At 57.8% G+C, this 16,112-nt stretch overlaps 1 protein-coding gene across 4 annotated transcripts; it reads left to right on the forward strand.

The window, feature by feature from the left end:
• The first annotated feature begins 996 nt into the window (after window positions 1-996).
• STAC2 (SH3 and cysteine rich domain 2) lies at window positions 997-14,998 on the forward strand. Of its 4 annotated transcripts, XM_081220519.1 has the most exons (12): window positions 997-1,464; window positions 8,332-8,377; window positions 8,486-8,638; window positions 8,976-9,073; window positions 9,252-9,342; window positions 10,744-10,859; window positions 10,956-11,028; window positions 11,121-11,182; window positions 11,654-11,751; window positions 12,167-12,218; window positions 12,587-12,724; window positions 13,427-14,998. In XM_081220519.1, the coding sequence occupies exons 1-12, from the start codon at window positions 1,375-1,377 to the stop codon at window positions 13,529-13,531; spliced, it is 1,122 nt and encodes a 373-aa protein (XP_081076645.1). In that variant the 5' UTR covers window positions 997-1,374; the 3' UTR covers window positions 13,532-14,998. The 4 variants fall into 4 exon arrangements, with proteins under 4 accessions (XP_081076645.1, XP_081076643.1, XP_081076644.1 ...); XM_081220517.1 differs by having other exon boundaries at window positions 8,332-8,638; XM_081220518.1 differs by having other exon boundaries at window positions 8,332-8,638; window positions 10,747-10,859.
• Window positions 14,999-16,112: the final 1,114 nt, after the last annotated feature.

Here is a 16,112-nt window from a genome sequence, read left to right on the forward strand (position 1 = left end):
TCATCTCATCACCCACAGAAGATGAGGAGGAAGGAGACTTAGACCCAGAAGTCTCTCCACCCACACCCAGGGAAGGATTCTCTCAACCTCCAACCTACCTCCATTTTCTTGGATAGGCCCAGAGATGAAGCTAGACCTTTTGATCAGGGCCAGAAGAGGCAGGAGGAGAGGTAGGGGAAGTTCGGGAAATAGCAGGTAGGTGACATGTATTAGCGTCAGGCCAAGTGGACAGAGGACACCTTGGAGGGTAAGAAACCTCCTCCCCCTCACCTCTCCCTACCCCCAACTAACTCCATTTGTGGTAGGATCTTTAGGAGGGGGCATGTCTTGGAGAGGTTTGGGGACCTCAAGTGTGGGGACTGAGGCCTCTTCTCTGCTGAAGTCCAGGCAACAAGACTGGAAAGCAATATAGTTGTCCTGCTTTCCAGGACAGGGCTGGCCTTTGACACATGATGTTCACTTGTCCATTCTCTGCTGAGGAAACTCCTGCATAGTCCGAGGAGAGACACATTTGGGGAGAATGTCTCCAGGGCAGAGAGACATCCAGTTAACTGGGCGGAAGTGTCCCCATTCTTCACGTCGCTATCAGGAAGTCCTACCTTTATCTCATTTTCAGCTATCCTTCTGCAGATCCAACCTATTTCTATTCCCCCCCACCCCCCCGCAACCCTTCCAGACTCCAATATGATCTCCTGAGGCTTCCTTCAACCTTGTCACGCCCCCAATTCCGGGTTTTTCAGGTAAAACTGCTCCCTCTACTTCTTTACCCTCCAAGCCCCTCCCCATCTTGTCAAGCCCCCCCCAGGCTCCGCCCAGCTCGCCCTCCTGGCCACCGCGGCAGCCAATAGCTGAGAACCTTATTTGCATAGCGGCGCTGGGGAGCCGCGGAGGGAAAGGGGAGGGACCAGGCGACCTCCTAAATCAAAGTTGGGAGGCGAGGACTGGGCGGAGGGGGTGCCCGGCTGGGGCCGGCGTGGGAGGGGAGGGGAAGGGGAAGGGGGTGGGGGCGCAGAGGACGGCGAAGCCTGCCGGACACTGACAGCTCCATCGCTCCCTCCCTCGGCTCAACCCCGAGTCCCCACTTCCCTCCTCCCCTCGCTCGGAGCAGCATCCTTGGTCCTCACTCCTGGGGTCGTCCTGCTCCCGCGGCTCCGTGTAATTACCTCCTCTCACCCACCAACCCGGGAACTTTCTCCGCCCGCACCCGGGAGTGGGGGGGGGTGCTTTGCCTGGGCGGGTTTCTCCTGGGGTTCGTTGGGGGGCAGTCTCTAGAGAAGGGCTTCAGGGTCCCAGAGAGACGCCTGCCACCCTCAGCCTGCCTCCAGCCGGGCTGCCGTCGGGTCTCGGCACCCTCTCCTCCCCTCTCGCCTAACCATGACCGAAATGAGCGAGATGGAGAACGAACCGGACGACGCGGCCGCCCGCACCCCCCCGGGGACCGTCTCCGCCCTCCAGGAAACCAAGGTAACTCGGGAGGCGCGAGGCCTGGACCCCTGCCCAGTGCGCCCCCAGCACGGGAGCCCTCCTCCCGATGCGGTTGCCACTGTGGCCTCGGGTGCCCTGGGGTCACAGTAGCGGGGCCCGTGTGGTCCCTAACGCTCCGCGCGGCGACCCGGGGGCAGTGGGTTCGTGACGAGGGGCCACAAGGAGTCCCCATCACACAAGCACGACACGCCCTTGCGCGCGTGATGAGCGGACGCTCCACCGCGACCCTCCAGGGAGGTTGTATGTAACTCGGGTTTGTTGGAGGGAGTCGGCGCAGCGAAGGCGGAGGCAGTGTGTAGCGGTGTGTAGCGGGTGTGGGCTGGTATACGCGCCCGCGTGTGCGTGCGAGGCGCACCCCTCCCGTGTCCGCCAGGTCTCTGTCCCTCTCTCTTTGCCTGTGTCTCTCTGAAAATGTCTCTACAACCTGTTTGTCTCTGTCTTGGTATCTCTCTGTGTGCGTCTCTCTCGGGTCCTCTCGGCGTCTCTGTGTGTTTATTTCTGAGTCTCTCTAGATGTCTCTCTCTGACCCGCCGCAGTCCTGCATTCCCCCCCTCCCAACCGGCTTAGGCTTGGGGACGTGAGGCCGCGGCCCGGGGTTCGCGCTGGGGGCTGCTGCGGCGCGGGCCATCACTGGCGGGGACCCGGGGACTGTTGTTGCGGCTCCGGATGAGAAAGACAGGCAGCCCACGCCAGCGGGCCGTGGGCCGGGGAGGGGGGCGGGGAGCTGGTAGAAGCAAAAAGGGAAGTCATCATAATTAATGAATGTCATAATTAATCCTAATTATGTATGATTGCTACTCCCGCGGGAGTCACAATGAATAAATTATTCCCCAATGAAGTCAGGCGGAGCCCAGACTCCTGGCGCTGTAGGCGGTGGGGTGGGGGAGAACACTGCTCACATTCAACCCCCCCCCCCCACACACACACACACACACACGCCTCTATGCTGCCTGCTCCCTCCCGAGTTCTAGGTGCTGACCCGCAAGAAGTTCTGCGGGAAGCGACCTGAGCGGGGGACCTGGGGATGGGGAGAGAAGAAGGGGCAGTGCTCTCTCTGCCCACCACCCCCACCCACCGACCAGATTTCAGGTCAAGACTTCTCGCTCCCTTTCCACCCTGGTAAATTGTTCCCACCCGGCTTCTGTTACCCAGATGAGGAGGGGGGCAGCCAGGACCAGAAATGGGTGGGGTCTTTGGCTCCCCCTGGTATCACTGGCTCATCTATAAGCTCTTTCCAATGCCCATCTTCCTCCTAGTTCTGTCTTGACCGCCCCCCAGGATATGAGGTTAATTCAAGGTCAAGGTCATCAAGGGAGTGACCAAGGGAAGATGAGTAGGACCAGAGTGGCTGGTGTCTGGCTGAGGCACCCCCGGTAGACTCCCCATCCCTAAACCAAAGCGAACCAGTGGGTCTCCACAGCCAAGTCTTCAGATTCACACTTGACCTTCTCCTGCTCCCTTCTGAGAACTAGACCTTGGGCTCTCAGACCACAGAGTTACCTCCGCCTCAGACAGCCAAGTCTACTGGGAAAGGAATGAGGTGTTGGGGGGCAGAATATTGCTTGGAATATTTGTGACAACTTCTTTCAAGCAGAAGATCCTCATCCTGAGGGAACTGAGCCCCAGCCTGAGTTCCAGCGCTCCTGAGCTTCACAGCTGCCTTCTAGTCACCCTGGGCAGACACATACAAACCCCTTGCTTGCTTCCCAGGGGTTTGAGGGCCTCCCAGGTCCTGCCCTGATTCCCACACCGCGGCCTGGCCACTCAGCCCCCTCCTTAAGGGTTCTCCCAGAGCAGGCAGGAGGGCTGGGCAGTGCTGCCTCAGCAGTCAGCAGGCTGCAGGCTCAGCTGTGTGGGGAGGGGTGGTCAGGGCCTGGCAGGTCTGTACCTCTTTCCTCCCAGCCCAAGGACTGTCCCATGCCATCACCTCTGGGTCTGAGCCACGGAGATCTGCGGAGCAGGGAAGGAAGGGAAGTGTACACCTGACCTGGTCCCTCTGTGCCAGGCCAGTTGGAGCCCTGCCCCTTTGCCGTCCTCCCCTGTACCTCATTTATGAAGGACTCAGTAATAACAACACAGGCTGGATTGCAGGTCTGGGGGAAGGTACTCAGGAGGGCAGAGGTGGGCAGAGAGAGAATTCAGAACACTTGCCAGCCTCCTTCCATTCCCCCACCTCAACTTGTCCCAAAGTAGCTTCTGTCTTCAGACTGTAGAGGTGGAGGAGAGGAAGGGAGAGGGTCGGTGCTGCCCACCCAGCTCAGTTTGAGGCAGGTACAACAGAGGTGGCTGGTGTACTTGTCTTCATTAGGCAGTTAAGTCAACATTTCAGACCTATTCATCAGTGTTTGGGGCCCCCTGGGGATTTCTTGCCAGCCCAAGTCCAGCCTCCTGCTCACCCTAAAGTCGGGTATCACTCCGGCACCCAGGCTACTCAGCCACCCTCCTAGTGTCAGCATCGCCCTCTCTGGGGCCCCATCCCATCCTACGACGTAGGGCCTGCCATCACCCCCTTTGGTGCCATCTTTGGAAAGACCCTGCCATGCCAGCTCTGCCATCTGAGTCAGCTTGTGTCACATCTGCCACCACCCTCTGCCAGCTGCCTCGTGCCATTTCAGGAGCTGGCAGGAACTGAGGAAGGAAGGGACTGTCCAGGGTGTGGGGAGGTGGGGAGGAGGCAGGCAGGCCATGTCCCGCCTCCAGGAGGGGATTCGGAATAACAGGTCTGATGGTCCAAGCTCCAAGCCAGACAAGTTCATGGTGCTTTGGGAGGGAATGGGGTCCAGGTGGGCCAGCTTGCCAGGGTATATGACGACTTCTTCTCGTGCCAGGGAATGGGTCCTGGGACAGTGGGGGCACCAAAAAGATAGAGGGTGGGGAGGTAGAGAAACGTCTTCTCTGGGAACTAGGAGTCCCAGGAGTGGAAATACCTGGCCAGGCTGAGCCCAAATGAGGTTTGGGTGGCCAAGCCAGATGTCTCTGGTGTGGGCAGGCATTAAGCCATTTGGCAGAGATGCCGTCCTCTGCCCTCCAGCCACAGCCCTTGACATCTGCCAGCCACCCCAGGTGGCGTTCCTTCCCACTTCTCCACCCTACTGGGATCTGGGGCAGAGCTGGGGCTGCCCTGGTGGTGGGGAACATTCTGTTCCAGAGGCTTTTGGTACCCGGCAGAGGTGGCTCTTGGTACTGAGGCCAGGCAGGGACCAGGAAAGGGCACAGGCTGGAGAGGAGGGAGGCTTGAAATCTCATCCTGTGAGGATTACTCTGGAAATAATGGCCTCAGGAGTGGGGAACATGATTGATGTCTTCAAATATTTGAAGAACTGATGTGTGTAAGTGGGAGTAGCCCTTCCTGGAGCCAAGGGAGGGACGAGGGCTGATAGGCAGGGAGGCAGGTTTCAGCTCTAAATAGGGAAGCACTTTCCAGCGGTTGCAGCTGCCCAAAGATGGAATGACTGTCCCAAGAGAGGATGTGCTTGCCGTCACAAGAGGTGACCAACAGAGTCAGACAATTCAGAGGGGACATGACCAGAGCAGGGCGGGGTGGGGACTGCTCTATGTGCCCAGTCTTTCAAGTCCCTTCTAACCCTACATGTCATGACAAGCCCATGGCACAACTGAGGGCCAGAGGTGAGGGCCAAGGCAGGGTGCTCCTGGTCACTTGGGCTCAATAGTCAAAGCCACTGGTTCAAGTCCCGGCTCTGCTTCTTAGCTGCTTCGGACTCATGATGAGTGAGTGATTTAACCCCCTCCGTTCCTCATCTGAAAAGTGGGCCAATAATTGTCACCACCTCAGTGGGTAGTGCCAGGGTTAATGAGATTCTGCATATCAATTCCAGGACTCTGACAACCACAGCCCCTCATTATGTTCATAAGTTTAGGTTTTGCTTTGGGACTTGAGCCTGTATTGCTTAGAGAGCATCTAACCCTGACTTGGAGGTGGGGAAACTGAAGCTTAGAGAGAGAGGAAGTGAAGTAACTTGCCTTCAGGCAGCAGATTGCGTTCTGCCCCCAACCCCCAGCACATCCTCCCAGAGACCTCCTGTGCTCTGTGCCCACGGCCCCTGCGCAGAGCAGTGGGTGGTTCACCCGCCCCTCTGGGCCTGTCAGAGCCCCCAGAGCCACATAGAACATATTCGTGTTCTAATTAATTGTCCCTCTGGGCCTCGACCTCTGCCCCAATGCCCAGGCAGCTGGGGCCTGGGGCCCTGCTTCTCAGAGACGCACAAAGAAGCCCACAGTGCTGGCCAGGAAGCTGGATTTGGAAGGAGCTGAGCAACTCAGCATGCCGGTCCCCCAGGGCTCTGGCCTTTCAGCTGGCACACCGGGGCCCGCCTTTTGCCCAAACATTTCCTCCTCTGCTTCCCTCTCTGTCATGTGGCCTGCTGGCCTCCCTAGGGCTAGAGGGGCCACCACTTCCATTCCCTTGACACGGTTGCCAAGCTGGCATCCATGGCACACAGGCTGCCTGGTGTCCCAGCTGGGAACCCTGGCCAAGTCTCCCTGCCTAGAGCCAGGCCTCTGCCCCCAACCTCCACCCGTTTCTTTTTTTAACTGGAGAAAGGAATGGGAGGGGTAAGGGCTTTCAACAGGAGGGGCGTAGGACAGGGGTCTGGGTAGAGAGGTCCAGATCTCACATGGGGTAGAATAAGGGTGTATTTGGGTGAGCAATGGAAATAACTCTGGCCTCACCGCAGAATCCACCCTGCACTCCAGACCACGTGCTCCGTTTAGGATTCCAGCCACTTGCTCATCATTTATTCCACAAACATTGACTGAGCACCCACTATGTGCTGAGGCCCATTATGGAGATTTGAAGCAACTTTCCCCACCCTCCAGGGGCTCACAGCCTCCCGGAGGAGTGAGAAGTAAATGACAACATAAACCTGATCGGAGCTATCATGGAAGCCCATCCAGATGCAGCCAACCAGAGGAGGGAGTGGTCCCACTGAAAGGAATTCCTGCAGAAAAAGAAACAGCTTCCCAGAGGAGGAAGAATCACAGGAAACCCTGAAGAAGAAAGCGGGAAATAACTGGATAAGGCAAAGAAGAGGACAAACATGTAAAAAGCTCAGAGGGGGCTTCCCTGGTGGCGCCGTGGTTGAGAGTCCGCCTGCCGATGCAAGGGACGCGGGTTCGTGCCCCGGTCCGGGAGGATCCCGCATGCCGTGGAGCGGCTGGGCCCATGAGCCATGGCCGCTAAGCCTGCACATGCGGAGCCTGTGCTCCGCAACGGGAGAGGCCACAACAGTGAGAGGCCCGCGTACCGCAAAAAAAAAAAAAAAAAAAAGCTCAGAGGCATGAAACACGGATGAGTTCAAGTCCTCACATTTGGGCTCAGGTGGAAGGCCTGGGGTGGAAGGGCAGGTTTGGCCAAGTTGTAGTTTCATGGCCGGGACAGGGGCCTTGGCTGGGTCCTGAGGAGCCATGAAAGTTTGTTTGCGCGGTCAGGTATCACCTCCCTGGCAGCTGCACATGGAGAACAAGTGGGGATGAGCAAGGTGGAGGCAAAGAGCTATGGCCCTGAACCCGACAGGGTGCTGGAACCTGAACCAGGGCAGGGCTCTGGGGTGCTGAGGTGTTGCAGGGGATGAACTGGAGAGGTGTTCTGGAGGGAGAATCAGCCCTGAGGATGAGGGTCCAGGGTGACCACTCCCCCACTCCCTCTTCAAGGACCGAGGACCTGGTGTGTTTTGGCCCCCAAAGTATTATTTTGTTAAGTCGAGTAAATGGTACATCCATTCAGTGAAATTCCTGTGCAGCCATATGAAAAGAATGGTGAAACTCTTTGTGTATTTGTATGGAATGATTTCCAAGAAAAAAGCAAGGCGCGGGAGAAATAGTATACTACCATTTCTGCAAATAAAAAAGGAAATAAAACCTCTTGAATTTGTTTCTATCCAATTTCACATAAAGTTCTAGATTTCTTAACTGACTTTTTTTTTTTTGGTTGCACGCAGCATGCGGATTTTCCTGTGCCCCCTGCAATGGAAGCACAGAGTCTTAACCACTGAACCACCAGGAAGTCCCTCTTAACTGACTTTAAATTTCATAAGTTCATGAAATGGATTAATATTTTTTATTAAAAAATTACTTTTATAAACAAAAAGTCTAGGGGTGGGGTAGGGAGGGTGGGAGGGAGATGCAAGAGGGAGGAAATATGGGGATATATGTATATGTATAGCTGATTCACTTTGTTATACAGCAGAAACTAACACACCGTTGTAAAGCAATTATACTCCGATAAAGATGTTAAAAAAAAAAAAGTCTAGGGACTTCCCACGTGACTCAGTGGTTGAGATTCCACACTCCCAATGCAGGGGGCCTGGGTTCAATCCCTGGTCAGGGAACTAGATCCCACATGCATGCCGCAACTAAGAGTTCACATGCCGCAACTAAGGAGCCCATGCGTCACAACTAAGGAGCTGGCGAGCTGCAACTAAGGAAACCGTCTGCCACAACTAAGACCCGATGCAACCAAATAAATAAATAAATATTTTTAAAAAACAAAGTCTGGATTTCTTTTTGAAAATTGAGAAACCTGGCAACGCTGGGCTGCCCCTACAGACTAGCTCAGCTGGCTAAAGGAGAGCAGCAGCTACTCGCTGGCTGTCCAGTCCCCACCACTCCTGATTTGGTGCCTGTCCAGCCAGAACTCCTTTGCTCGAGGAGGTTCCCTGCCTGGCTCTTATGGGCACCTGGAATGGTGACCTGCCTTCTGGAACTTGGCAGCCTCTTTCTCAGTACTTCATCTCACCTCTGGCTCTCAGCCTTCAGGCTGCCGCTGGCCGAGGAGAGAGCCCGGGGAGCCACTCCCCTCCAGGCTCACAGCCCCTTCTCCTCTCTCAGCTCCAGAGGTTCAAGCGCTCACTTTCCCTCAAGAACATCCTCCGAAGTAAGAGCATGGAGAACTTCTTCTTTCGCTCGGGGTCTGAGCTCAAATGCCCCACCGAGGTGCTGCTGACGCCCCCGACCCCACTGCCGCCTCCCTCCCCACCACCAGCGTCTGCAGACAGGGGCCTACCCACCCCAGCCCTGTCCCCCTGCCCGATCTCACGCCCCCTGGCACCACTCAAACCAGTAAGGCTGCACAGCTTCCAGGAACACGTCTTCAAGCGAGCCAGCCCCTGTGAGCTGTGCCACCAGTTCGTTGTGGGTAGGTGCCTGGGTGGCAACAGAAGGGGTCAGGGCGGGGGTGGGAGTGGGCCCATGGACCTGACTGCCTGGTGTTGGGCTGCTGCTAATTCTAACTGTGCCCCTCCCTCTGGGAGGACACATAAGCACCCTTGGGGGTGCGTGGGGACCCAGTGTTGCTGTGCTTACTAACAGCTCAGGTTCCACCCTGACTGTGTGGAGGTCGGAGCTAGGCCCCAGGCTGGCATGAGGATGCCCAGTCCCTTGCTCCCTCATGCCCTAACCTGCCTCCTGTGCTCCTTGCCCTTGGATGTAGCCTCTCTTGACCACCCCTCTTGCCAAACCCACATTTTTCCCAGGAAACTCCAAGCAAGGTTTGCGGTGTAAGACATGCAAAGTCAGCGTCCACCTCTGGTGCTCCGAGGAGATCTCCCACCAGCAATGCCCAGGCAAGACGGTGAGTGGAGACCACACAGAGATGGCTGGCTGATGCTCCCAGGCCTGGCATGTGGGGGAATGAGTGCCCCGCAGGGCTGGTTCCTCATATGGGGTGGTGCTTGGGCTTGGGGAAGGCCAAACTCTCAAGGGGCTGTGACCTCCCTGTGCCCTCTCTCTGCCCCACCCCCCCGCCACAGTCCTCCTCCTTCCGCCGCAACTTCAGCTCCCCCCTCCTGGTGCATGAGCCGCCACCAGCCTGTGCCATGAGCAAGGAGTCCCCACCCACTGGTGAGTGTCCACTGTTGCCCCTGATCCCACTGTGGTGTGATGAGAGACCCATGCCCTCCTCAGATGAGCACCTGAGTCACACTGGCACTGCCCGTCCTTGGCACTACTACCACTCCCTTCTTTTTTTTTAGACTTCTTCTTCTTTTTGCTTGTTTGTTTTGGTTTTTTTCCCCACTTCCCTTCTTTGGATGCTCCTGTCCTGAATGTAGAGTTCATTCATTCATTCATCCATCCTTCAACAAACACTTTATTGAACACCTACTAAGTGCCAGGCACTGTGCCAGACATGGGAACACAGCCCTGAAGAAGGTGGAGCTCATGGTCTAGTAAGGGAGCTAGACATGAAATAAATCACATAAATCATCAATTAACCATCATTTGGTGAATGCCTGAAACAGAAGGATAGGGAATAAAGAGAGGATAAAGTCGGCACCGACCTCGTCCACAGAGGCAAGGAAGGCATCCGGGAGACTTGAAAGATAGGGAATTAGTCTGAGGATCTGGGGAAGACCACTGTGGACAGAAGGCAGGCCAGAGGTAGGGATGGGCAGAGAGTTAAAGAAAGGATAATGAGGCTGGGACTGAGGGAGTCAGAGTAAAAGGGTGAGATGGGACCCTGGGTGCAGGGCCTTTGAGTCCATTTTAAGAGTGTTCTCTGGACTTTATTCTTTTTTTTAAATTTTAATTGTAGTTGATTTACAATGTTGTGTTAATTTCTGCTGTACAGCAAAGTGATTTAGTTATACATATATATATATATTATTTTTCCTATTCTTTTCCATTATGGTTTATCACAGGATACTGAATATAGTTCCCTGTGCTCTACAGTAGGACCTTGGTGTTTATCCATTCTGTGTATAAACAGTTTGCATTTGCTAATCCCAGACTCCCCATCCATCCCTCCCCCACCCCGCCTCCCCCTTGGTAACCACAAGTCTTTGGACGTTTTTATAAGGTCAATTTTTGTGTTTTTACAAGAGCATTCTGGCTACTGTGTGGGTTGGAGGGGCTGGACTGGAAGCAGGGAGACCAGTTGGGAGGCCACGATGGTTGCCAGGAAAGGGTTTGGTAGCTTGGACCAGGCTGGTAGCAGTGGAGATGGAGAGAAGTGAGCAGATTCTAGAAACGTTTGGGAGGTAGGACGAGGTGATGGGGTGAACACAGGCCGTGAGGTGGACAAGGGGTCCAGGAGGCTCCAGGTTTGTGCCTGGGCACCGTGGGAGGACACGGAGCGCTCACTGCCGCGAGGGAGACCTGGGAGGGGCAGGTGAGGGGAGTGCGGATTTCAGTTTAGGGCTGGCTGAGCAGGACAGCCAGCAGGGCAGCCGGGGCTGAGATGCAGGACTTCAGGGCGGAGCGAGGCTGGCAGCAGGGTGCCCGGCCCTGATGGTGACTCCTCAGTAGGGGCCAGCGGGAAGGTGGACCCCGTCTATGAGACCCTGCGCTATGGAACCTCCTTGGCCCTGATGAACCGCTCCAGCTTCAGCAGCACCTCTGAGTCCCCCACACAGAGCTTGGTAGGTATGGGGAGCACCAAAGGGGAGCCTCGGGGGCAGGGGTCTCAGAGGGTGGGGGGGTCCAGGGGTTGAGCCCTCCCCTCTCTGTGTCCCTAGAGCGAGCGGGATGAGCTGATTGAGGACGGGGAAGGCAGCATCCGCAGCTCAGAGGAGGGCCCTGGTGACAGCGGTGAGTGGGACTGGGGACCAGGGGCAGGAATGGAGCCTAGTGCGGGCCGCTGCCTGCTGCCTGACACCCTTGCCCCACCCCGGCATCTCCAGTATTCACAGCCCCGGCCGAGAGCGAAGGGTCAGGACCAGAGGAGAAGAGCCCTGGACAGCAGGTGAGGCTGGGCTGGCAGTGAGCCCCCGGCAGGCCAGGTGGGAAGGGGATGTTCTTCTTGTCACTGATCCCTAGGTGGGTGACAGCGTGCTGAGTGGGCGTATCCCTGCTCCATCATTTATCCTCAGTCTACAGGGATGGGCAATGCCAGGGGGAGCAGGCCCGGGAGGCAGGGGTGTTACCACTCCCACCACTGACCCAATGCCTACTGCGCCCACTCCTACTCCCCCAAGGGTGGGCAGTTCTAGGGTGCAGCAGGCAGAGGAGGATCCCTCTTCTCCATCCCAGGCCCAGTCCCTTCAGGGGTGTGTAAGCACAGCAGACAAGATAGTCTTCACCTCCCCTGTCATTGACCCAGGAGCACTGTGCCCCATCTCCTAGCCCCCAGAGTAGGCAAGGTCAGGGCAAGGGGAGAGTGGGTGGAAAAAGAAAGGTGTCCCCCTCCCATCAATGACCCAGAGCTTTTCCACAGGCCCCCAGGTCCCTTCTACGGAAGGATGTGGGGCCCATGTACTCCTACGTCGCACTCTACAAGTTTCTGCCCCAGGAAAACAACGACCTGGCTTTGCAGTAAGTCCTCCAGAGGCCCAGTCCCCGCCCCCCCACCCTCGCCCCGCCCCACCCCACCCCCACCCACCCCGGGCAGCTGCCTGGCTCCAACCTCAGGGCTCTGTGCTCCCAGACCTTGGAACATGAGTGTGAGGGAACCTCCTCCTGGCACACTTGAGGGTACTGAGCCCAAAGAGGAGATAGAGGTGCCAGAGTCCAAGAGGGATTGGTGCTAATGTCACGTTTCCTGCCCCCTGCCCGGCCTCTGTCCTGGAGTGTCTGCCATACCTGTAGTCACTCGGGATCCTCCAAGGGCATCGAGAACTCTCCCCCAGCTGAGAGGGGCCTGCAGGGCATCTGGGGGCCTAGGACTGTTGGGATGCAGAGGGGGAGGGTCCCTCCTGCCCCATGTGCTACCTCCGCTCTCTCATCCCAGGCCTGGAGACCGGATCATGCTGGTGGATGACTCTAACGAGGACTGGTGGAAGGTGACTTGGCAGCGTGGGGAGAGGAGGGTGGGGAGCGGAGGGTGGGGAGTGGTAGGCCCGTCACTACCCCACTAGCCCGCACCCTCAGAGAACACTGCCCCAAAGACCTCCTCTCCTTCCTCCACCGGCCCTAGCCAGGCCTAGGCCCACCCTCAGGTCTTACTCTCACTTTGCCCCTCCCCGCCCCAGCCTTGTCCCTCCGCCCACCTTGTGCCCTTTCCAGCCCAGAAGCCACCCGACTAGGGGCTCAAATACAGAGAAGCCACATCTGGAGGAGGACAGCATTGGCTCTGAGTGGGCATTAGGTCTAGAGAAAGCAGCGGGGGTCAGGGGGTGGCACGAGTGCCTATTGCCAGCCTCATCCCCAGGGCAAGGTCGGCGACCGGGTTGGCTTCTTCCCAGCCAATTTTGTGCAGCGGGTGAGGCCAGGCGAGAACGTTTGGCGCTGCTCTCAACCCTTCTCCGGGAACAAGGAACAGGGCTACATGAGCCTCAAGGAGAGCCAGGTGAGGGCCTGGGCCCTGCATGGCTGGAGAGGTGGGCGTGGGAGAGAGGCGGCAGGGGTGTGGGCAGGGGCCCTGGAGGAGGACGCTTGCAGCCTGGCAGCAGGAGGGAAGGCAGGCTAGAAGCAGTGGGACTGGGATGTTCCCTGGTGGCCTAGTGATTAGGATTCTGGGCTTTCACTACCGTGGCCGGGTTCAGTCCCTAGTCCGGGAACTGAAATTCCCGTTTAAAAAAAAAAAAAAAAGCAGCAGTGGGACTGCACGGCTTTTCTGTCCTCCCCTCTGGGAATTGGGGCTGGCAGCTAACACAGGCAGAGGGCTGGGTTACGTTAGAGACAGTTGGGGGAGGAGCCCTGGATTAGGAGTCTGGAGGCTTGGGTCTGAATGCTGGCTCTGCCGTTGGGCTCTTGTTAAACATGGGCAAGTCCTTTTCCCCTTGTTACCTCCTCTGTGAAATGGTAGTTTGTCAGGGGCATTAGACCAGCTGATCTCAAAGGTCAGACCCGAAGGGATGCTCTGTGTCTGCTGACTGCCTGCTCTTGCACCCTGTACTCTCGTGGGATCTGCTCCCATCACCCGGTCTCCAACCACATCTGATGCTGGTCCCGTCATCCCCTGGGATGGACCGCCTGGGAGCCATCAGCAGGACTTGGGGCCAGGGATGCAGGCAGTGCCAAGCCTCAGCTTCATGTCTCTTCCGCTCAGATCTGTGTGGGCGTGGGCAGGAGCAAGGATGCTGATGGCTTCATCCGCGTCAGCAGCGGCAAAAAGCGGGGTCTGGTGCCAGCCAACGTCCTGACTGAGATCTGAGAAGAGCCAAGAGAACCCAGAAGCCACCCCTGCCTGTGCCCGGCCCTTGCTTCTGGCCCCAGGAGGGGAGCAGGCATCTGCCCACACTCTCTCTCCCTCTGCCCTTCTCCTAGGGGCCAGTCACCATGGCTTGGGAGGCTTCTGCACTGAGGAGGGTTTTATTTCATGGGTCCTGGGGTGCCCTGAGGAGGCTGCTGCTCTGAGACTTGGAGGTGGGGAGGAGGAGAAAGTGGGAGGGGATGGGAAAGCTCCAGGTGGTCCCCCTGGTGCCCATGCACTCCCAAAGCCCGTTGCCATGCTGAGTCCAGCCCCGAGAGGACGTTCCTGGGGAACTTCCCTGCCGCCCCTTCCAGAGACCTTCCCCTGCCCACAGCATCTCTGCCTGCCTGACAGCTCCCCTCTCCTCACAGAGCCTCTGCTTGGGTCTTTGTGTGTGTGACCCTGCAGCTGCCCCTTTGGAAGTGGGGCCTTGGGAAGGTGCCTTCCAGGGTCCCTTAGCCCCAGCTCTGGGTAGGAAGGGAATTCAGGGCTGCAGGAGGATCCTGGTCTCACCACCTCTGTCCCTCCATCAATTCTCAGGAAAGTTCTGCGGTTCTCTCTCCCATTACTTGAAACCTGGGTGGACAGAGGAGGGGAGGGCTGAGGTCTGGGGAAGCTGTGGTAAATCAGAGACTGTCCCCCCAAGTAGCACAGTCACCGCAGAGCAGCCTCATCCTACCCTTGTGCACTGGGAAAGGACACCCAGGAGCGGCCTGAACACAGAAACCTGATTAAGAACAAAAGACTGGCCCACGCCTGCTCAAAATAACCCCCAGTTCACTGTCAGGACTCTAAAAGCTCGGTTCCTGTCCCAGTCCTCTCCAGGCCCACCCCAGGAACCCAACCTTCAGGGCTGACCCCGCAGTGACCCTCCCTCACCCCCTCTCTCCAGGCTCTGCAGGGGACAGGGCTGCCTTTGCTGGGGTCCCGTTTCTGGTTGCATCTGCTCCCTTGCCCAGGACACAGAGCCCTGGGAGGAAGAGGGAGTTGGGAGACAGACAAAGAATTCCGTTGAAGCACCAGGAGGGGAAGGGGGTAGGCATCCTGGGGGTGGGGTGGGGACACGCAAAGAGGACCCCTCCCTTGCAGGTTGCTTTTCTCTGGTACCAGCTTCCCTCTCCCCCCAAGCTCAGAGCCTCCTCTTGTTCTCCTGATCATGCCAGCCAATGCCACCCCCCATCCTAGGCACAGTCACACCCTCCCATGCAGTGGGAGGGACACATCCTCCTACCCACTGGCCCCTGCCCCACCTCTCCCTCGCAGAGCGGGGGTACTCAAGCCACACTGCCCTGTTTGCTGCCATGAGGCCCCCCCCTCCAGCAATGTCCCAGGGGCGGGCCCAATGCCCACTGTACATGAGGCTGCATGAGGCGTCTGCTGGGGCATTGCTGAGCCTCCAGACTCCTAATTAAATGTTTCTTGTCCCAACCTGTCTGCTCTATCCGCTTGGGCTAGACGAAGGGAAGGGGGAAGGGGTCGGGGGGGTGGTGGAGGTACGGAAAGGGGACAGCCTGAAGGTCGGAGAATGCGTTCATCTCCGAGAAGAGGGGTGTGGGGACAGCTGGCCCTGACAGTGAGGGTCCCCAAGCCTTCTCATTCCCTTCCACCCAAGCAGCCTGAGCCAGGCGGGACCTGAGGAAGTGGGGCAGGAGGTTTGGGGGACGCCGGAGAGACAGAGGGTGGGGCTGCGGCCACTTTCGGGTTCGAGGCGCTCCTGCCTCGCGCAGGGGGCGGGCACACACCTCTGCGTCTGGACCGTTCCTGCCCAGGCAGAGATGCCCTCGGAGACCAGCTGTACCCAGGGGCGGGGGCGAGGGGGCTCAATACCCACCCGAGATCAGCCTCGCCCCCGCAGCCCCCTAAGCCCGAGGCGGATACGTTGGCGGCGAGGACAGCCGTGGGGCCCTGAGATGTGACTCATCGGGAGCCTGGCGCCAGGGGGCCGCGGTGGCGCCCCGCCCCCAGCGGTGCCCGCCGCCCACCTGCTCCGGCTAAGCCGCCTCTTTCCCGTCCGCACGCTCGGCCGCGTCATCGCCCAGGCGAGCACGTCCTGTGCTATTTATAGGCAGAGGGGAGCGCCGAGACGGGGGGGAGGAGGGGCCCTGCTCTCCCGGAGAGTCACCCATCCGGCTCTGCCTTCCAGCTCCCCCAAATCAAGGTAGGCCCCGTGGGGCCAGACCCTGGGTCCCCAACCGCTTTCTTTGGGCTACTTCAGGGATGACTCTAGAGCTTGGGGTTGGTAGGGGGAGCAGGAGAAGGAGGGTGACCCCCTTCCTAGGACCTCTGATGATGGGACTGGATAAAAGGGTCACAAACCCAGTCCAGCGTCTTAAAAAGAGGGGAACTCACACAAACAGTCACCTACTGTGCCGGGAACTTAATTTTGTTTTATCCTCTGAGGACCCAGTGAGGAAAGTGGTGGTGTCCGCTTTTCACAGATGATGAAACTGAGACCCAGAGATATTAGGTGGCTTGTCCATGGTCATACAAATTAACTAGCCCAACCTTTCCCCTTTTATACTTGAGGCAGCTGAGGCCCAGA

The sequence above is a fragment of the Mesoplodon bidens genome, assembly GCF_964165515.1.
Source record: "Mesoplodon bidens genome assembly, chromosome: 19".
Lineage (NCBI taxonomy): Eukaryota > Metazoa > Chordata > Mammalia > Artiodactyla > Ziphiidae > Mesoplodon > Mesoplodon bidens.

Excerpts from the sequence above, each read along its gene's own strand:
- STAC2 (XM_081220517.1), top strand. The coding sequence starts at position 1,375 with ATGACCGAAATGAGCGAGATGGAGAACGAACCGGACGACGCGGCCGCC. Across the intron at positions 10,860-10,955 it reads AGTCCCCCACACAGAGCTTG|AGCGAGCGGGATGAGCTGAT; the intron begins GTAGGTATGGGG and ends CTGTGTCCCTAG. Across the intron at positions 11,029-11,120 it reads GGAGGGCCCTGGTGACAGCG|TATTCACAGCCCCGGCCGAG; the intron begins GTGAGTGGGACT and ends CGGCATCTCCAG.